At 43.3% G+C, this 21687-nt stretch overlaps 1 protein-coding gene across 2 annotated transcripts in view; it reads left to right on the top strand.

Annotated features, from left to right (window-relative positions):
* The window catches only part of LOC109895026 (anoctamin-1-like), a 58926-nt gene that overhangs the window by 26272 nt on the left and 10967 nt on the right, over positions 1-21687 (top strand). For both annotated transcript variants that reach the window (XM_020488681.2, XM_020488680.2), the window contains exons 4-20: positions 1854-1952; positions 2474-2625; positions 5100-5154; positions 5563-5614; positions 5799-5854; positions 5948-5989; positions 9490-9554; positions 9737-9871; positions 10707-10867; positions 12594-12676; positions 14085-14156; positions 15123-15197; positions 19267-19468; positions 19746-19857; positions 20054-20111; positions 20510-20610; positions 20790-20932. In XM_020488681.2, the coding sequence (XP_020344270.1) occupies positions 1854-1952; positions 2474-2625; positions 5100-5154; positions 5563-5614; positions 5799-5854; positions 5948-5989; positions 9490-9554; positions 9737-9871; positions 10707-10867; positions 12594-12676; positions 14085-14156; positions 15123-15197; positions 19267-19468; positions 19746-19857; positions 20054-20111; positions 20510-20610; positions 20790-20932 (1663 nt within the window). The remainder of the gene's footprint in view (positions 1-1853; positions 1953-2473; positions 2626-5099; positions 5155-5562; positions 5615-5798; positions 5855-5947; positions 5990-9489; positions 9555-9736; positions 9872-10706; positions 10868-12593; positions 12677-14084; positions 14157-15122; positions 15198-19266; positions 19469-19745; positions 19858-20053; positions 20112-20509; positions 20611-20789; positions 20933-21687) is intronic.

The following is a 21687-nucleotide window of genomic DNA, read 5'->3' as shown; positions in this document are numbered from 1 at the left end:
GGGAATTTTACAAGCTGTTTAAAGGCACAGTCAACTTAGTGTATGTAAACTTCTGACCCACTGGAATTGTGATACATTGAATTATAAGTGAAATAATCTGTCTGTAAACAATTGTTGGAAAAATCACTTGTGTCATGCACAAAGTAGATGTCCTAACCGACTTGCCAAAACTATAGTTTGTTAATTTAACAAGAAATTTGTGGAGTGGTTGAAAAATGAGTTTTAATGACTCCAACCTAAGTGTATATAAACTTCCGACTTCAACTGTATATTAAATAATTCATTATTAATATATGCCTACTGTATGATGGCTATTAAATTAATTAGCTAACTAACGTTAGCCTGCCTAGCTGGTACTTCCAAAAGTCAATAATCCAGAGAGGGTGTAAGGTACAGGACAGCAGGCAGGCTCAGGGTCAGGTCAGGCAGAGGTCGGTAATCCAGAGTAATGGGGCAAAAGTACAGGACGACAGGCAGGCTCAGGGTCAGGGCTGGCAGAATGGTCAGAACCGGGAAACTAGACAACAGGAGCAGGAAAACAGGTAGGAGCAGGGAAAACAAAACGCTGGTAGGTTCTATGAACAAAACGAACTGGCAACAGACAAAAAGAGAACACAGGTATAAATAAACAGGGGATAATGGGGAAGTTGAGCGAAACAGATCAGGGCGTGACATATGTGGAGTTTAAGGCCCCGGAGTGAACATAATTGTACACTTGCAAAGCCGACTGAAAACGAGGGCTGAGGGGCTTACGTTGCAAACCTCCCTTGCTTGGCTAATCATTTGGACAGCCCTCCAAGATGACGACGGGGATTCCCCAAAGGGCACAAGGCGATGGTAAGTGTACGAGGGTGTGTCTTTTAAGTGTTTGGACCGCAGCCATTGTGTCTCCCATTCAGATTGAAATATCTACAGTATACAGCATAAAACATATTTGGGATTTAAAAACTATGGGAAACTGCCCTGTATGAAAGAGTAATGGTAAGGCCTAGTTCCTAACCACTCCATTTGCAAACCACTACTGAAACCACTTAAGTAAAGATTTGACATGTGTTTACTGTTCTATCTTTTATCGTTGATATGTGTTTTGTAATGTCTGTTACGTGACATTTTGCAGAAACATGGTAGGAGGCATGTGGTTCTGTGGGAGTTGGGTTCCTATTGCATGCATGAAGAGGTCTCTTACCATTTAGTGATTGTTGCTCACATGGGTTGAAGTTTTGTTTTGAGTGATATTAAGGCAAATTCAAAAGGATTTGATACTTATTGACAACATCTGTATGCTTTGTTGATGAGTAAGTCCATGAATGAGGGTTGTTTGTGGATAATCGAACCAAAGCCCCAAAATAGAATTGGCAGGATCTGTTCTGCTTGATATTGCTGTGAAAAGTGTAGTCTGCCACAGTGTTCTCAACAGACAGGGCCAGGACCCTGAAGTGGGCTGGGAGGTGTGAGGATGTAGGTCAGGAGTATATGAGAGGGACTTACATAACCACTGTTGTTTTTGATAGAGGAGATTGTGGAGAGAGAACTTTTATCCTGTATATATTAGACTATGAGACATTGCTTTCTATTCAAGTGGATACAGCCGTTGGCTGACTCAAACCAACAACAATCCTTGCTATTGTAGCATTGCGACTTTTTTTCAGTTGCAATGCTGCAGTAGCATTGCTGTGCTTTACCTTGGAGAGACTGATTAGTCCTTAGAGATGTGACATTAGCTTCATTCTAGGGACACATATATCACGCAGATAAAACAGGGGAAACTTATTTCATTGCACATTAAAATATCCATGAAAAACCTTTGCCTTATTATTATTATTTTATTCAACATCACATTCTCTGTTTTCCAGAACAAAATCCCAGGAATTGGCTTCCTGAAGATCCATGCTCCCTGGAATGTGCTCTGTCGGGAGGCAGAATTCATGAAGCTCAAGATGCCCACCAAAAAGGTATGGCCTGCCTTTAGATGGATCACTGTAGATCACTGGTCAGTTTCTATGGGAAGGCAGCTCCCGCTCAGGCCAGTCAAAGTTCTTCCCTCTCTTAGCACCCCAATGTGAGAACACGCTTTCCCCTAAAGTCAGGACAGCGAAGTCCCTGCACGGCTTCTGAAAGGTCTAAAACCCTAACTCTTTTTAAAGAGTACCTTAAATAACTCTCACAGCGCCCCGACGCCACCCTCCCCACCCTTCTCCCCCCCCCCAAAAAAGGAAAAAGGGACTTGTCTTTTTCTACTAGCACTGACGTTGCTGATAAACACATTGTTGAGGGAACATGTCCTTGATACGATTGTGATGGGTTGTTGTCTCACCTAGCTATCATAAGATGAAGGCACGAATCGTAAGTCGCTCTGGATAAGAGTGTCTGTTAAATGACTAAATTGTTAAAACAAACAAGTAAAATGAAACTGATAGCCTTTCATGCACTCATTTCTCAACATGTTTTCTTCCTGTTTCCCCTTTCCCTTCAGGTGTACGAGGTCAAACAGGGAAGTGATGTGGTGGAGAGGATCAATCTGTTCATCCGCAAAGCGACTGCACCACTTCATCCTAAAGTGGAGCCGAATAGAGCCCAAAATGTGAAGCATCTCTCCCACCCTTTCTCCAGGGAAAAGCAGCACTTGTGAGTATAGTAGTAGCACTGAGACCTGTGGCATTGCTTCAGGGGTTTAGTCTCATCATTGAACATTAAATACATTCTGACAAGTGATCAATGATGCAGAGTTCAAAGGTTAATGGGTTTACTTCCAGTACTATGCATGTGAGAAATTCAAAGTGGCTTGAAATGTTTATTGCAATCAGAAAGAAATGTATTTTCAATGCAAGACATGGGTACAATGCCACAGTATAGCTATTTAAATCATTACAGCACAGGTTGTGGCGTTATTAACACTAGAACCGCTAAAGCAGTCATTTTGACTGCTCATAAGTTTTACAACAATTATTACTCTGCCAGTGTTTTCCGTTTTGCCCGCCTCTGTCCTTGACTTTTTCCTAAATAGGTCTATATAACACACTGCCGTTGTTGGAATCTCAATATGACAAACAGAACTGGAGTACGAGGACATGCCATTTAAAAAATAAAGAATTGGGGGAGTACATAGTGTACATAGTGAGCGCGTGCGTAATTTACAATATCAAGAAAACCAAGATGAATGGATGCACATGTTGCCTTAGCGGTGCTACAAGATCCGAATGAAAATGAAAATGACTCAGATGGCGGGGAAGAAATGAATCATGATGATTATTCTTCGGATTCTGAGCCTCAGCCTGAATAACCTACACCTTCTAGGCTTAAGTGCAAAAAGAAAGCCAGAATGGTGGGAACTGCGTAGGTTCCCCCGCCACAACCAAATGGAACAGTGAGAGAGGAGAGCAGAAGGGATGGCACCATTTAGATAGAACTTGCCAATGACACTGCTCCATGGAGATTATCAACACCAAATGTCATTACAGAGTAAGGACACTTCCTGGGATCTGTCTGTTGATGACCTGGAAGTGTTCATTTTAATCCGGTATGTCTGTAGAGTATTCGGTGAAAAGAGTGTGTGTGTGTGTGTGTGTGTGTGTGTGTGTGTGTGTGTGTGTGTGTATGGAGAGCTTTTGGTCAGACTTGAATGGGATACGTTTATTTCGAGAAAACTTGTCACGGGATTGCTTCAGAGAGATCATGCGTTACCTCCATTTTGATGACAAAGATACAAACAAATTCCCCATGGTATCCAGCGAATAAATAATTGACTATTTTTCACTACTGTCATATCGACACTTCTTATAATGCCATTATTGCATATGTGCTGATTTTCACTATTTATCGAGCACACTTATAATGATGTTTAGGCTACTGATGTTTTCATCATTAGACTGTGAGTCTTGCTGACTGCGCGCCTTGGTGGTTGGGGTATTACTTTGTGTGTGTGTGTGGGGGGGGGGGGGGTCATTATAAAAGGAAGCTGTTAGCGTGTTCAATGGACGTACTGTATGCTTTCTGTTTCATAGCTGTAACAAAGGCACTCCACTAAACACCTGAATTTTGTGTTTTTTTAAAGTAATTTTCCTTACATACTGTATAGCCTACAGTAACATAAACTAATGAAAATGCTAATGCTATTTGAAATAAAATAATGAGTATTCTGTTACCTTAGACCTTCATAAACACAACCAAATGATACTTTTTGCGATAGCATATATGAAATATGAATTACACTGTAAGAATGTCACAGTCAAAATGACTGCTCATTTGCTTGAAGGGGGGTCCCACAAGGCCCAGCAGTTTTAGTGTTAAAGATTGTAATTAGTGAGCTGGATGCTTTTATGTGCAGAATATGTGATTATGTATGAATGATACAGGCTGCTACCTGTAATTATTCATCTCAGTAGGTGCGTTTCCCCATAATGTGATATGGCTGAGCTGAAATAAATGTAATTTAAATGGTTCTTCTACCCCCGCAGTCTTCACCAGTCTCGAGCTCTTTGTCATTTTTGACATGGTTAATGGCCCCACTGTGCCATGACGGTAATAATGTAGAGGTGCAATCAACAGGCCCAAAATCAACAGGCCCAAAATCAACGGATACAAAATCTGAACAAATATGTTGTTTGGAAGAGATCCACTCTGCGATTCAATATTATTTTTAAACAGAGACCTGTCTGATGTTCAAGGAATAATTCATCCGCATTTGGATGTTAGAATATGATGTATTGTAAAAAGCACAGTGTTTGAATGTGTTTCGAGCGAGGCTAGTCAACAAGCTGGATTTTATTCAAGAGAGTGGGCATAGAGGTTACAGGCTATTTTGAGCTCCTGACTCTCAATGAACACTGTGTAGGCCAGGCTGCTGACTAACCCTAGCTACCAATACATGTTGCAACCATATTCTCCTTGTAACCACCTTATATTGTATGTCTGGTCTAACTAATGACAGCACGTGTGTGGGACATCTTGGCCAGAAAATTTAAAAAAACATCGCTGTCCACGTACCTACAAATCTGATATGACATGTCTGCACGGGACACGAACATAGTTTCTCGTGGTTGTGTACATGGCTCGTTAAATAAACCACTGACAGAAAGCTCCTCTGTCTTCTGTATTAACAGGTTTGATCTCTCAGACAGAGAGTCTTTCTTCGACAGCAAAACCAGGGCCTCAATAGTAAGTACTATAGATCTGCTTGAATGATGGGCAAGTCAATAAAAAGCCCCTCACACCACAAGTAAACTCATTTGTTTTCTTCATGTGATTTACTTTTCATTGGATTCTTTCTCAATCAGCGGATGTTGCTCCCAGTGGAGATGGTGTAGAACTTTACCGCTCAACAGAAACATCAATACTGAGCTAAAATGACTTTGGAGATAGCCATGAAGTCTGAAAACAACTTGCCCATCAATGCATTATGAGTGGTTCATTAATGGCCAGGAGCTGAGGTCCATTTCTGAACAAATTCATTGAACAAGACAGGATTTCTGCCCTATTTGGATGCGATTATTACCTGAGGTCATCTGAATACATTGCGGAAGTATTATTAGTATTTTTAAACATTTATGTTATTTACCCATTTAGGTTTATGAAGTGTTGAAACGTACAAGATGCACTAAAGCCAAATACACCATGGGTAAGCCGAGCCATGTCCCCTCTCTCTTGTGGATATTACAATGAATTTATTTCCTTTAGGGTTGTAAATTACACCTGTCTTATCTTTCTAGACACCACTAGTATGCTGTAGTAGAATATTACTGCTATTGTGTGCCTTCTGTTTGATAGTCAAATTTGGAATCTCTTGAAAATGACTTTTACAGGAATCACCAGTCTCCTTGGCAATGGTGTGTACAGTGCTGCGTACCCTCTTCACGATGTGGGTATATTACTACACATATTATCAATACCCATGCAAAGCCAAGCGCTCTGTGACCAGACAACACTCATTGTGTCATTACGTGTCTTGCAGGGGGATGTTGACGACACGGGGCCGGAGGCCAACGACAGGAAGGTGAGACGAGCAAATCATCTGTCATGTCAATATGCAATCAATGAAATCACCAACTGATCCATTATTTTGTGTCACTGTTAGCGATTATCATAAACCATTTTAATGTGAGGACAGGAAAGTCTCGTCGATAGCGACAGAGCATATTGAAAAGGTTCAAGCACAGAATTCAAATACTGTCTAAACGCAAGCCCTCAGCAACGATGGAGAGGAAAAGACCCATTTGGCTTAGAGAATAATTACACTGTATTGAAAGTGTCACCACGGCAACAGGCTTAATCCCTTTTCACCATCCTCAAGCATTGTACGACAACCAGTCTGGTCGAATCTAAGCGATTTAAGCCCAGAGCAAAGAAAATCTAAAGAATATCCAAGTTGCCGTATGGCAGTGGTATGTTTTTTCCCACCCATCTTCTGTAGTCCGTGCACAGAGCAAATTGAGTGCTCTCTCACAGAAATTACTTATGTCCTTGAGATGATGGCATGATCACATTTTAGAGGTGATGTTGTTATGAGTTGTTCCATGGTTTGTTGTTTTTCCAGTCCTGCATCACTAATTTGTCTTGCAAAGTGGGAGCTCTGTTTGGGAACAGACAGGGCCATTGGGGTGGAGGATGGTAACCTACTGAAGCTCTGTTTGATGCTGTGCCATTGGAACTACAGTTCACTGTTCAGTAAAAAACTATTGTGAGACTCTGATGGCATAACCCCTGTGTGCCCATTTCCCTGCCTGAGAGCGATGGCACTTTATTAGTGAAACCTCATGTCTGACAGGCAGAGGAGTACAACATGAGACCAACAGTGAAATGTACTTATATAATTTCATGTAGATGCACGCTAGCGACTTCTGAGTAGCAATATAAGAGTCGTCTAAATAACATTTGATGCTCAAGGATGATCTTGACCTGTCAGACGATGCAGACCACAGCACCCTGTCCCTACATGCTGATCCTGGGCCCGGTTTCATAAAACATCTTAAGTGGTTCTCTTAAGTACAAAAGTCCAGAGAGGACAAAAATAATTCCCTCGTTATCGAGATCACAACTTATTTATCTTATGATCATGACATAAAAGTTGTTTTGTCAAGATCTCGAGATAAACTCTATAAATAGGAGTGGACGTAAAGATGATAGATTGTCAGTGTGGCTGAGGCAGCAGAGTCCACAGTGGATCAGCGCATGCGTTTTTATTGATTGCTTCACTAAGGGATGGTACGTTTCATGCTAACATCATGCTTTCATTTGTGTTTGGAGCTCATTATCAGTTTTTAAGTTAGAATGTTAGCAAGCTAAATATCCCTTAACTTGAGCTAAGGGCTTCTGAAATCGTGGGGCATTCAAGCCCAGAATGATGCCTGACAGGCAGCACTGTCTCCCAGACTGAGTGGCACCCCAAAGACCATAGCCAATCGCATGCAAGCAACAACGTAGCTAACTTGGCTAGTCTTGTGAGCAAGCAAGCTAGTAGTCCTGTTAGCTAGCTAGTATCTCAGGCTCTGTAGTAGTCACATTATTATTTTTTTGTTTTGTTTGTTTATTACCCACTTTTTCTCCCCAATTTCGATTTTGTCTCATTGCTGCAACTCCCCAACGGACTCGGGAGACGAAGGTCGAGTCATGCGTTCTCCCGCCAAACCGTGCTTCTTAACACCCGCACCAATGTGTTGGAGGAAACACAGTTCAACTGGCGACCAAGGTCAGCCTGCAGGCTCCCGGCCCACCACAAGGAGTCGCTAGAGCGTGATGAGCCAAGGAAAGCCCCTCCGGCCAAACCCTCCCCCAACCCTGATGATGCTGGGCCAATTGTGTGCTGCCTTATGGGACTTCCAATCACGGCCGGTTGTGACACATCCCGGGATGGAACCCGGGTCTGTAGTGACGCCTCTAGCACTACAGTGCCTCTAGCACTGTCTTAGACCGCTGTACCACTCGGGAGGCCCAGTAACATTATTTCTGACACCTTTATCAGAATCCCACAGTTCTTCCATTTTTACTTAATGAGAATAGTATACGTTATTATGTATAATTTAGAAAATGCCAGCAGAGGGGGTCAGAGTTTAACAAGTTAATCAGTTTGTCCCCCGCGGGATAGTTGAGCTGATGTAGGCTAATGCGATTAGCAGGAGGTTGTAAGTAGCAAGAACATTTCCCAGGACATAGACATATCTGATATTGGCAGAAATCTTAAATTCTTGTTAATCTTACTGTGTTGACCAATCTACAGTAGCCATTACAGTATAATAATACCATGCTATTGTTTGAGGAGAATGCACAGTTATGAACTTGAAAATGTATTAATAAACCAATTAGGCACATTTGGCACAGTCTTGATACACAATTTTGAACAGAAATGCAATGGTTCATTGGATCAGTAAAAAAAAACTTTGCTCATACACTCCTGCCATCTAGTGGGACAATTCTAAATTGCCCCTGGACTGGCATAATACATTATGACCTTTCTCATGCATTTCAAAGATGCCAAAAAATTCATGTTTTTTTCTTTGTATTATCTTCTACCAGATCAAATGTGTTATAATCTCCTATAGTAATTTAACATTTCAACAAACTTCAAAGTGTTTACTTTAAAATGGTATCAAGAATATGCATATCCTTGCTTCAGGTCCTGATTTGGGTATGTCATTTTTTTTAAAGGGGCGGATCCTTAAGAGGTTTTAAAATGTGTTCTGCAACTGACTAAAGTTAAGGAAACTTTAAGGGAAAAGATCATGGGAAAATAAACTTAAGGGGTTTTATGCAACCGGCCCCTGGATCTTAATGGCACTGATTCTGTGTCACGGCTGACTAGGTGTGTAGATTGGAATCAGGCGCCGAGAGCAGAGAGTTCCAGGGGAAAGATGCACTTTATTCCGGCACCAAAAGTAAATGCCCAAACACACAGGACACAAAATACTGACCAACCCAAAACACAGGGTAACACAGTCCGGAGCACAAACAACACCAACGACACAAACGTGAACACCAAAATAATCCCACACAACAAAGGTTGCGGGTTCCACACGCTAAATAGGGAAGCGGATCAAGAACACACAAAATAGGAACAGGTGTAAACTAATGAGACAAAACTAACCGAAAGGAAAAAGGGATCAGTGGCGGCGCCAACTTCGGCGGGAGTCGTGACATTCTGTGTACAGATGTACTCAATCACACAGACATAATGTACTTTGCCTTTGGCAAAACTCAGGCTGCCATTATAGCATTGAGATCACAGCGCAGCTGTGACTAGTAACGGCCATGCAATATTTCATAAGGGCTTTGTGATGGGACTGACCGTTTCCTATCAGCATTTTTTAAATGCATAATCTGCATGATGAATTTCAATCATCTATGAGCCCAAAACGACTTGTCCTCTGTTTTATAATGAGTCTCGGAAGTAAGATAAGAAGCTAGATTAAATAGTAATTAAATTTTGTTTTCCATCATGGATTTGCCTCCAAGTATTTTGTTTAATTAAAGATGTTGTTTTACCCGTTATTGTCTTGTCAGATCTTGTATGATGAATGGGCAAGCTACAGTGTCTTCTACAAGTACCAACCAATTGGGTTAATCAGGTGAGAGAATCCTGCTCTAAATTCTAGGACATGACAATGCAGAGAGTACATACTGCACTGTATTGTAGCAATCAAACAGACAAAGCATTATATCATGTGCTTGAGTTAATGTTAGTTAATCACCATATCTGAATTGATTCCTGATGTATGTACTCAGTGCTGCTTCCCTTCCTCTCCTGCAGGAAGTACTTTGGGGAGAAGATTGGCCTGTACTTTGCCTGGCTGGGGGTTTACACCCAGATGCTGATCCCTGCTGCCATAGTGGGGGCCATAGTGTTCCTGTACGGCTGTGCCACTGTGGACAATGACATTCCCAGGTACACTGACCTCCCACAACTACAATTAAACCCACAACTACGAACAACGTCACTTACGTCACTACACGTACAACTACACCAACATGTTTAGATTTCTAATGGCATAGAAGCACTAGTGAGGGTTTATCAAAAACTCAACAGTTGCTAGTCTGTGCGTTGATGGTATTTCAAGTAAATGCTGCCTACAGCCAGCACTTCTATGCAAAACACGGGTTGTTTTTCAATATTTTGTTTATCAATACATGATTGTGTTTCTATCTCTTGCCTTGTTATAAGGCTCTGAGATTAAATAGGCCATTATGCCGTGCTCCTATTGCACAGCAATACTGTAGCCTACCCATACTGTCATAGGCTACCTGTCTATTAAATGAGCGATGGAATGGTAGCCTAATATTTGTTGTGTAGCAGTAAATAAATGCTGCTATGTGATTTTCTTACCAACGGCAAATGCATCCATTTTATCATTAGACCTGTGTTGTTATTAGCCTACCATTATTATAATTACTGTTCATCAACCGCCTCCATTTCCCAAAATGACAATAATTGCTTGCAATACTGCTGATTAACCACTAGAAGTTGTGCATACGCATGGTCTGAGATTTGCGTGGAGATACGCACACACTTTCCCGTCAAATTCAAAATTGGATAAATAACAACCTTTGCGGGAACTCGCAGTATGCAAGGATTAGTCTTTTTTGTGCACTACTACATTCATTCATTCCTCGTTGCTGTTGGACTCTATAGCCTCTAAAACTGGTAACTGAGTTTATGCTGGTCATTATGGTTAGATCTCTTTTACAGAGGTTTTCCATAAATGTTCTTCTCCCACGCGCAGCATGGAGATTTGTGATCCGAGAAACAACATCACCATGTGCCCACTGTGTGACCGTGCTTGCAGCTACTGGAAGCTGAAGACCGCATGCGGCACGGCCAGGGCCAGCCATCTCTTTGACAACCCGGCCACTGTCTTCTTCTCTATCTTCATGGCCCTCTGGGGTGAGCCATCCCTCCCATGTTCTCTCTCTCTCATCTTCTGCCAATAAAACAATGCCATCTGCTACAGACCACAGGACCAGGCAGAGTCCTGCAGGGCAACCTGGTCTCAGAGCCAACCTACTATTGTTTTTTTACTTAAATAACCATCTGTCTTATGTAACCATACCAAACAAAACATATAATACTACTTTGAGTGTCCTGGATTTACATTTACTATGTTACGTCTAGTCTATGAGACCAGGCTGTGCAGGGCCACGGGAGACCAGTGTCAGTTGCCATTAGAAGACGGTCTTTTGAGTTAAAATTGTGGTAAAGGTTCAGATTGTAGGTTCCTATATTAAGAGTAGATGAGATCATAACCTGTTTGAGTTTCAGAGATGTTGATCTTTTGGACTATATTTTGACGTTTAAACCCTGGTCCATTCACTTTGCTCTGTCTTTCTCGTACTGTAGTCATTAAGCCCTCCAGGAACCCTCCAGGATTTCCTGGTGATTTAAAAAAATCATAATATTGTTCATTGTATTATGCAATGATTTTGTCCAATTTGTCACAAATAGGCTGATGAAGGAAAAAGTTTGACGTGCGGCTTGTTTGACCCATATTATGTGGTAAATGTGCCGTGATTGGTTAACATTGCGAGTCCTCTTTGTTATGCAGTGATCTGTCAGTTCTAATGCAATAAAACTGCAATTATTTGACTGTTTTATGTGGTAATATTGCAGTAATTGGTCACATTTGAAAGCTCTTGCATAATAGTCTCGAAAACCAAACCTTAGGCAGTGACTAGACCTAGGGTCTGGTTTCAATGTTGGACTATTTTGGCATATACAGTAGCAGGGGTATTCAACCAGGGATCCGTGGAGGTACTGCAGGGGATCTGCATTTTTCTCCCAGTGTATCGCTAGCAACAACAGAATAAAGGAATTTTGAATTACATAAGTACGGGAGAAACGAGGAGAATCTCTTCTTTCTAATGATTTCAACTTTATTGCTAAACTGCTAATTGTGAGCAAATTAAACTCATTGGAGCAAATTACACTCACTGATGTATTTTTGCCAACACATGGCTAACCTTTGTTTAAACAGCTGCTCTTAGGAGTTTTGAGTTACCTTTCTAGCTAATGGGCTATGCTAGTTTACAAAATAATTTAAAAAACTATCTACCAAATCTATTCATTTTAATATGTTGCCATATTATTACATTTTTTGCTAACGTATGATGAGGGTCCCTGGCCCGCCGGTTTGCCTGGGAGGGGATCCCTGGGCATAGGGGGAACCTCAACCTTTCCAACGTCAGTCGTCATACTTTAATAAAACACAAAATAGAAGCCGGCAAGATGGAGATCAGAGGTTCTTTTTAATGATTGCATTTCACAAGTGGCTAGTTTGCATCAATTACCTTTACTAAAAACCACTGCAAAGGTTTTGCCTTCAAACTTTTGTTTCGAATCGCGACGTTCTGACTTGTCTGCCTCGTGATTTGTTGGAAGAGTTTTCCGTCTGAATAGGACCCACCCTGGATAGAGTAGTGATGTACGCAGAGACATAGTTCCTCTATGCCAAAAGAGTCCATCACTGAAACCAGACCCTGGACACTGTTGCCTTGTGTCTGGTTTCCCGAGACTACGCATAATAAGATGGCTATTGTTGGTTTTGCTAAACAAATTTTGATTGCAAAATCCTGGAGGGGCTGATTTTAAGGATGAGTTGTGTTTTGTTTCCCAGCTGCCATGTTCATGGAGCACTGGAAGAGAAGGCAAATGAGACTAAATTACATCTGGGATTTGACTGGCTTTGAAGAGGAAGAGGTGAGCCTATGCCCTTGTTTTGGAACCTGTTTGGCCAATTTGGACAAGAACATCTGATACAATAAACATTGAAAAATGATTTCTCCTCTTAATCATGTTTTTTATGTTTTATATTATGGTGGTTCCTGAAGCAGATGCACAAGGTTTGAAATTGATTTGATTTATTTATGATCTTCATTTTCTAGCAGCTTTCTCTGCAGATGCTGTTACTCAATACTAACCAACTTCCCCCAACAAGGTTTATATCACTCTCCTTCACTCTAACACTCTTATCTATTTCAGAAAGATTTCATGGTATGTTACCTGTAAAAAAGAATAAGGCATTGTTTATATGACCCCCTATCAAACAGTCCCTTATTTGCCACTTTGATGGGTGAGGGGTGGGAATAGCCTAATGGTGATCTGGCCACCAAGTTTCAAAGTTTACTCGCCACGTGCACAGGATACAACAGGTGTAAAACAGTACAGTGAAACGCTTAGTTGTGAGCTCTTTCCCAACAGTGTAGTGATGAAAGTAATAACATAGATAAAATAACAAATAAAACTCAAGAAATAGGAGAAAAGATCAAGACAATACCGCAACATTGACTAGGTCTTGAGGCAGAATTTAATGTACCATGTTTTTTTTACCCTCACCTCTCTCTCTCTCTCTCTCTCTCTCTCTCTCTCACTTTCTCACTCACTCACATACTCACACACTCACTCACACACTAAGGTGCTTCTTAACATCCCCTGTCGTCATATTTTTTTTTACATTTAGGCACTAGGCAGCACCTCCTGATGGTAGCAATTGTTTCCCTTATACCTGCCTTACCACCAGGGTATCTGGTAAACTGTGCTTCATGGCTGACTGCTGTGGTTCTCCTTTGTGTCTTTGCATGTCAGTGATGGTTTTAAAAAAAAGACACTTGCTTTACCTTCTCTGTTTCTGTCTGCTCACACAGATATGAGCTTGCTTCTGTTTAATATGAAATGACTGCAATGACTGTTTAGGTTTACTGGTAGATGGGGGTAAGGTTGTTAAGTAGACAGGCAAGATAATTAATATAACCTGTAGAGGTATTCTAATAGGTGTCCTTATCAGAATGAGGGTAAAGTAAACGTTTCCAAATGCATGAATGCCAAACCCATTTTGTAAAACCTGCATCCCCTCTAACAGACACGGTACTCCTAACATTGTTCTGTCACGCATTTCCTCCTGTATGCTAGAAATGTTGGTGGTGTTCCCCACCGCACTGAGCTGAAACACTTAGCAGATGACAAGAGTTGTCTGTGTGGGTGTTGCTATGTACTTGACAACTGGTAAAAACGCCATTTGACCTGGATGATGTCAGTTCCTCCATCTTGAGGAAAATGTGTTGATACCGCTGGACGAGCGTGTATATTAATGTGCATCTGTCCCCTCTAGGGCCACCATAGGGCTGAGTATGAGATCCAAGTCATGCAGAAGACCCTGAAGAAACAGGATATGTCTCCCAAGGTAAGCCTTTTCCTATGCCTCTTGGTGGGCTGTTCAACAACACACTATCAATATTATTCAATGATTTATTTATTCTATGTATGCGTCCGTGCATAGAATAAATCAACGATTGAAGATTACGCATATGTTCAGTGTTTCTCTTGTCTATTATTTTGCTGCATCAAGTGTCTGTTGCGCTGGTGCGCTTGATTTATAGTGTCAGAGGTGGGGATTGGAACCATCATAGTAGAAGCACACAGAGTGCTTCTCCCCTCTCTCTGTCCTCTGGGCGACATTTCCCTTTCGCAAACACACATGGCATTTGTCGCCTCCACTTTTTGTTCTCGCGCGAACTCCACCATTGTAAAGTTATCAACGTACTCCACATGCACGTCTCAACTTCTCCTAGGCTGTAAAATATAGTGTATCCTGGAGTTATCCACAACCCATACCCCCTCCCTCAGATATAGCTATCAACTCTTTTATTAGTCTTGGATGCTCTGCAGTCTATCGTAAGATGAACAGCCTTTGCTGTCTCTATGTACTGCTGCATAACAACAGTTAGCACATGATGGATATCAACACATGCCAGGGTGGTTGTTTATGTCTGGCTTTCTCTGTTTAGCAGCAAAACTACAGCTCAGGCATGTCAGCTCCTTTCTCATCAGACCGCGAAGGGGTCATTACTTTCCCTTGCTCCTCTGGAAACAGGGTCTGATGTCGCTGACCCTCTTTTTTTTAATACACATGAAGTTTTGATTTGACTCCACAGTTTCGTGTCTGGGAGCTCCCATTATGTGTGCTTGATTGGAGTGGCATCAGTCCGCTCTGGGCGAGAGTCCCTCAGACTTGTTTGAAAATGGCTGTGTCAGCGTAAGCAATCACTGCTGAGGTCACGATCGCTGTCAGATAGATAATACTGCTTGTTTGCTCCTTTATGTTTGCTCTTATTTCTCACTTGATTATGTATTAATTACTCTGTTTCAGGAAAAAAAAGTGAAACTGACATGTACAGACCGTGCACCAGCATATATGACAGGACTTTTCACTATGCTTATTATGGTAAGTTGATGTGCCCAGGGCCTACATGGTTTGTTAGTCTCTGGTATTAGATACAGGGATGTCACTAGTCTAGCAATTGAAAGCAATGCAGATCTTCTGCAGACACACACACACACACACAAATTAGGCCTATGTGTAACTGCCAGAATAGTGGAAACACTTGAGTAAATGAGGGATACAAAATATATTGAAAGCAGATGCTTCCTCACAGATGTGATTTCTGAGTTAATTAAGCAGTTGTAACGATTTTCGTTGGTGGAAGAAGGAGTAGACCAAAGCGCAGCGTGATACGTGTTCATGATACCTTTAATAAACTGAACACTGAATACAAACGAACAAGAGAATAAAGGAAAACCGAAACAGTCCCGTATGGTGAAAACACTGAAACGGAAAATAACTACCCACAAACACAGGTGGGAACAGGCTACCTAAGTATGGTTCTCAGAGACAATGATAGACAGCTGCCTCTGATTGGGAACCATACCAGGCGAAACACAGAAATACAAAACATAGAACAAAACCATAGAATGCCCACCTCAACTCACGCCCTGACCAAACCAAAAATAGAGACATAAAACGTAAACCCCACTCCACCTTAGTCTTGGCCCACTTATGTGGCGCCTCTGGAGTGGCGACCCTCGCCGCCGACCTCGGACTGGGGACCCTTACTGCGGGCCCCGAATAGGAGGGAGACTCTGGCGGCGCCGGAGTGAAGGGCGGCTCTGGCGGCTCCGGAGTGACGGACGGCTCTGGCGGCTCCGGAGTGACGGGCGGCTCTGGCTACTCCGGACTGACGGGCGGCTCTGGCGGCTCTGGACCGACGGGCGGCTCTGGCAGCTCCGGACTGACGGGCGGCTCTGGCAGCTCCGGACAGACGGGCGGCTCTGGCAGCTCCGGACAGGCGGGAGTGAAGGGCGGCTCTTGCAGCTCCGGACAGACGTGCGATTCTGGCAGGTCCGGACAGATGGGCGGCTCTGGCAGCAACTGACTGACGGGCGGCTTTGGCAGCAACTGACTGACGGGCGGCTTTGGCAGCTCCTGACAGACGGGAGGCTCCGGCAGCTCCTGACTGACGGGTGGCTCCGGCAGCTCCGGACTGACGGGCGGCTCTGGCAGCGCCGGACAGACGGGCGGCTCTGGCAGCTCCAGACAGACGGGAGTGAAGGGCGGCTCTGGCAGCTCCAGACAGACGGCCGGCTTTGGCAGCTCCTGACTGACGGGCGGCTCAGGCAGCTCCTGACTGACGGGCGGCTCCGGCAGCTCCTGATTGACGGGCGGCTCCGGCAGCTCCTGACTGACGGGCTGCTCCGACAGCTCCTGACTGACGGGCGGCTCCGGCAGCTCCTGACTGACGGGCGGCTCCGGCTGCTCCTGACAGACAGGAGGGAGAACCTGGAGCGAGGAGACGGAGAGACAGCCTGGTGCGTGGCGCTGCCACAGGGCCCACCAGGCTGGGTAGACCTACAGGACCTACTGGCGCATAGAGGAGGCCTGGCGCGTAGAGGAGGCACCGAATGGACTGGGCCGTGGAGGCGCGCTGGAGGTCGAGCAACGAGCCTGCACAACCTGTCCTGGCTGGATACCCCCTGTAGCCCGGCAAGTGCGGCGGGTTGGAACAGACCGCACTGGGCTGTGCTGGCGAACCGGGGACACCGTGCGTATGGCTGGTGCCATATGACCCGGGCCGAGGAGACGCACTGGATACCAGATGCGCTGAGCCGGCTTCATCCCTCCTGGCTCGATGCCCACTCTAGCCCGGCCGATTCACGGAGCTGCGATGTAGCGCACCGAGCTATGCGTGCGCACTGGGGACACCGTGCGCCTCACCGCATAACACGTGCCTGCCCGGTCACTCTCTCGCCACGGTAAGCACAGGGAGTTGGCTCAGGTCTCCTACCTGACTTTGCCAATCTCCCCGTGTGCCACCCCCAAGAAAATAGAGACATAAAAAAGGAACTAAGGTCAGGACGTGACAGCAATCCCATCATGCTTAGGGTCATGTATTATTTTGGCTACCATAGCTATGCCCCAATAGTATGACAATTCCCTCATCCACAGGGCACGAGTGGTCACAATGGTTTGTTGATCATGATGTATGCCATGGCCGTTCTCAGTCACCAGATCTCAACCTGATTAAACATTTATGGGAGATTCTGGGGCAGAAATATGTGTTAATTTATCAAATAAAAAAAACTGATATCACATTTACATAAGTATTCAGACCATTTACTCAGTACTTTGTTGAAGCACCTTAGGCAGAGATTACAGCCTCGAGTCCATTGGGTATGAACCTACAAGCTTGGAACACCTGTATTTGGGGTGTTTCTCCCATTCCTCTTTGCAGATCCTCTCAAGCTCTGTCAGGTTGGATGGGGAGCGTTGCTGCACAAATATTTTTAGGTCTTTCCAGAAATGTTGGATTGGGTTCAAGTCCGGGCTCTGGCTGGGCCACTCAAGGATATTCAGAGACTTGTCCCAATGCCACTCCTGCGTTAGGGTCGTTGTGCTTAGAGTCGTTGGGTCGTTGTCCTGTTGGAAGGTGAACATTCGCCCCAGTCTGAGGTCCTGAACTCTCTGAAGCAGGTTTTCATCAAGGATATCTCTGTACTTTGCTCTGTTCATCTTTGCCTTGATCCTGACTAGTTTCCCAGTCCCTGCAGCAGAAAAACATCCCCACAGCATGATGCTGCCACCACCATGCTTCACCATAGAGATAGTGTCAGGTTTCCTCCAGACGTGACGCTTGGCATTCAGGCCAATGAGTTGAATCTTGGCTTCATCAGACCAAAGAATCTTGTTTCTCATGGTCTGAGATCCTTTAGGTGCCGTTTGGCAAACTCCAAGCGGGCAGTCATGTGCATTTTAATGAGGTCTGGCCGCTCTACCAAATAGGCCTAAATAGTGGAGTGCTGCAGAAATGGTTGTCTTTCTGGAAGGTTGTCCCATCTCCACAGAGGAACTCTCGAGCTCTGTCAGAGTGACCATCTGGTTCTTGGTCACCTCCCTGACCAAGGCCCTTTTCCCCCGATTACTCGGTTTGTCCGGGCTGCCAGCTCTAGGAAGAATCTTGGTGGTTCCAAACTTCTTCCATTTAAGAATGATGGAGGCCAATGTGTTCTTGGGACCTTCAATGCTTAAGGAATGTTTTGGTACCCTTTCCCAGATCTGTGCCTCGACACAATCCTGCCTCGGAGCTCTATGGACAATTCCTTCGACCTCGTGGCTTGGTTTTTGCTCAGACATGCACTGTCAACTGTGGGAACTTATATAGACAGGTGTGTGCCTTTCCAAATCATGTCCAATTAATAAAAATGTTCATCAGGTGGAATCCAATTAAGTTGTAGAAACATCTCAAAGATGATCAATCGAAACAGGATGCAGCTGAGCTCAATTTCTAGTCTCATAGCAAAGGGTCTGAATACTTTTATTTTTACACATTTTCAAAATCTCTCAACCTGTTTTCACTTTGTCATTGTGAGGTATTGTGTGCGGATTGCTGGGGATTTTTATTTATTTAATCAATTTTCGAATAAGGCTGTAACGTAGAAAAGTCAAAGGATCTGAATATTTTCCGAAGGCACTGTAATGAATTAAATGTATTTTCGTGTCAAATCTCCAGTTGGCAACCCATGCCTTATGGGATTAATTGACTCATTAACAAACATTACAATAATTCACTGTGATAATTCAGTGATAATTCTTTAGTATTTCACAGATTGAAAGCTGAAAAAAATATGATCCACAATCTGCTCTGGACAAATCCAGTCCTGGAGTGTCTTGACAAAATGAAACAAAATTATTTAGGCTGACATCATCCAGTGTCCAGAAAAATGAATTTGAATTGTATGCAAATATGTGCATATTTAATTAGATATATAATTTGCATATTTTAACACAATATTTCAGAAACATTGTAATACAAAAATTGATTTGATTTGTGTTTACATTCAACTGGTAAAAGTTGATTTGTAAAATGATTAAGATAAAATATATATACCTTATCAGGGTGTGGTGCTGGTCTTAAACAGCTCATGAACTCGAAGTTTGTGTTCTCTTGTCTCCTCTGCAGGTTGGTGTGACCTTTGCCGTAGTGTTCGGGGTCATCCTGTACAGAATCTCCATCAAGGCAGCCTTACACATGAGCTCCAATCCCACGGCTCGCACCAACATCCGGGCAACTGTCAAGGGCACCGCTGCTGTCATCAACCTGGTGATTATCATCATCATGGATGAGGTCTACGGTGCCTTAGCTCGCTGGCTCACTCTTCTTGGTTAGTCCCTCAACTATGACCGGGATGCTGTGATCACACAACTGTACCATGTTAGCAAAGCTCACCCTGTGTATTAGGCTCTGCAGTCTATCCGGGAGTGCTATCTGTATTGACTGTATTTACCCAGTTTTAATACATTTATAACTACCTTTCTCTACTACTTTTCGGTGTCGGCTACAAAAGCTACAGTTCTGGATTATAACCCCCTTGATCACTGAATCCTCTACGGTTTTGTATCAATCAGGTGATAGAAACTCATTTTGTTTTGTATTCTCAGAGGTGCCAAAGACTGACAAGAGTTTTGAGGAGAGGCTGATAATCAAGACCTTTGTTCTGAAGTTTGCCAACGCCTTCTCCCCCATCGTCTACCTGGCCTTCTTCAGGGGCAGGTTGAACTCTCTTCTACTCTATTTGGCTAATAAGCTTCTCCACAACTCAAACATCTTAGCAGATATCCGCCGTTGATACACTTTCACCATAAAACCTGATTATGTTTAATCATTTGTGTTTTTTTATTGTGATTTACACCTCTTTAAGGATAGTGGCCAATGAATGTTACCTTTTTTTCAACCTGTACGTCCACAGAATGGTTGGGCGTCCTGGGGACTATGTGTATGTTATCGGGTCATACAGGATGGAGGAGGTAATCAACTTTATTCATCTTTGTTTATCTTTAAACATTGACCAGAATGCCGTTAAATGTTGACCAAAATAAGTCCAAATGCTTCATGATTCAGTGCTGGATAATCAATGGAAATATTACCATATGCTGTAATGGTTATAACCCTCCCTTATTTACAAAGTAACAGGGGCAAGATCCTCTATAGGTATCCCAGGGCAGTTGTGTAGGTTCCAGGCCTGGTGCCCTTGAGCCCTATCCTAAAGACAATTGGCATGGCAGATAACATCAAAGCTAACCAACCTATCAGAGAAAGCAGAAGTGTAACAATTATAGGCTAGCCCTTCCAGTCTGTTAGATGGAGATTACCTCTGTTATCTGTGTGTCTGACTGGGTTGACTGCTGTCTCGTCTGTACGCCAGTGTGCCCACGCAGGTTGCTTGATGGAGCTGTGTATTCAGCTCTGTATCACCATGCTGGGCAAACAGCTCATCCAGAACAACCTGTTTGAAATCGGCATCCCGTAAGTACAGTACAGAGCAGGTACCATACTGTCTGGATGAAACTAGGACATAATCACACACCCACTCACACACACCACACCCACTCTCACACACACACACGCAAGCACACAAGCACTAAAATAAATATGCTCAGGGCTAGACTCATATTGCTACCATTTCTTTTCTCTGCTTGCTACAGTAAAATCAAGAAGCTGATCAGGCGTCGGAAGTCTGACATGGACTCTCAGCAGCAGGAGGACTATAACATGACCCTACAGCGTCATGAGAAGGACCACTTCTTGGGTCCCTTCGTGGGCCTCAGCCCAGAGTACATGGAGATGAGTGAGTCATATGTCAGTCTGTCCAGTAAAGCTCCTGACAGCTTACTGAGGATCAGCCGCCCTATTCCAAATTCTCCTTATCACATGAGACAGGAGGAAAATTAACTACTGCAGTGTGCCGTGAGTAGAGATTTGGTGCAAAGGATCATAGAGATCATAGATATACTATTTCATTCTAGGGGTGTGATAAGCATGTCTGATTGGCTTTTCCCTTTTACGGTCAACTAATTACTGCCAATGAATTACTTCTAATGTACTGTGCACGACATACATAATTAGTCAACTAATGTAGCGTGTACATTAGTTATCAATCATTTTTTATCTTTTTAAGCTCTTGCTATTGAGGTCAGGTTTTTTGTGGTTTTTTTTTTTTTAGGCAGGGACGATACAACCATGTTTGTATGAAACTGGCAACTTTTATAAATGTCACTGATTACTGGAATTAGCAAGCCAGAAAATGTTATCCTCAGTAACCACTTCTCTTTACGCAGTGAAGCGTGACATTTGATTTAACGATAAGACATTTTACTTCATACCGCTCACGGTATTAGATCCTGATTAGTTGTAAAACCTCCGATGTGGAACCCTCTCTAAAAATGCATATTCTCTGCATGAGATAATCCTCAGTGGAGAAGCAGAGAACCATTCTGTCTATAATGCCCACGTAATCAGCACAAGTGGATTTAGTTGACCTGATTTTGACTTTAGTCCTTAGATGTCTTTATCAGCGGCTTCTTTCCTTGCAGCATCAGACTG

This window comes from Oncorhynchus kisutch, linkage group LG8, assembly GCF_002021735.2.
Source record: "Oncorhynchus kisutch isolate 150728-3 linkage group LG8, Okis_V2, whole genome shotgun sequence".
In the NCBI taxonomy this organism is placed as follows: domain Eukaryota; kingdom Metazoa; phylum Chordata; class Actinopteri; order Salmoniformes; family Salmonidae; genus Oncorhynchus; species Oncorhynchus kisutch.
Note: the sequence above shows the minus strand (reverse complement) of the source record. Positions and strands in the feature narration are given on the sequence as shown.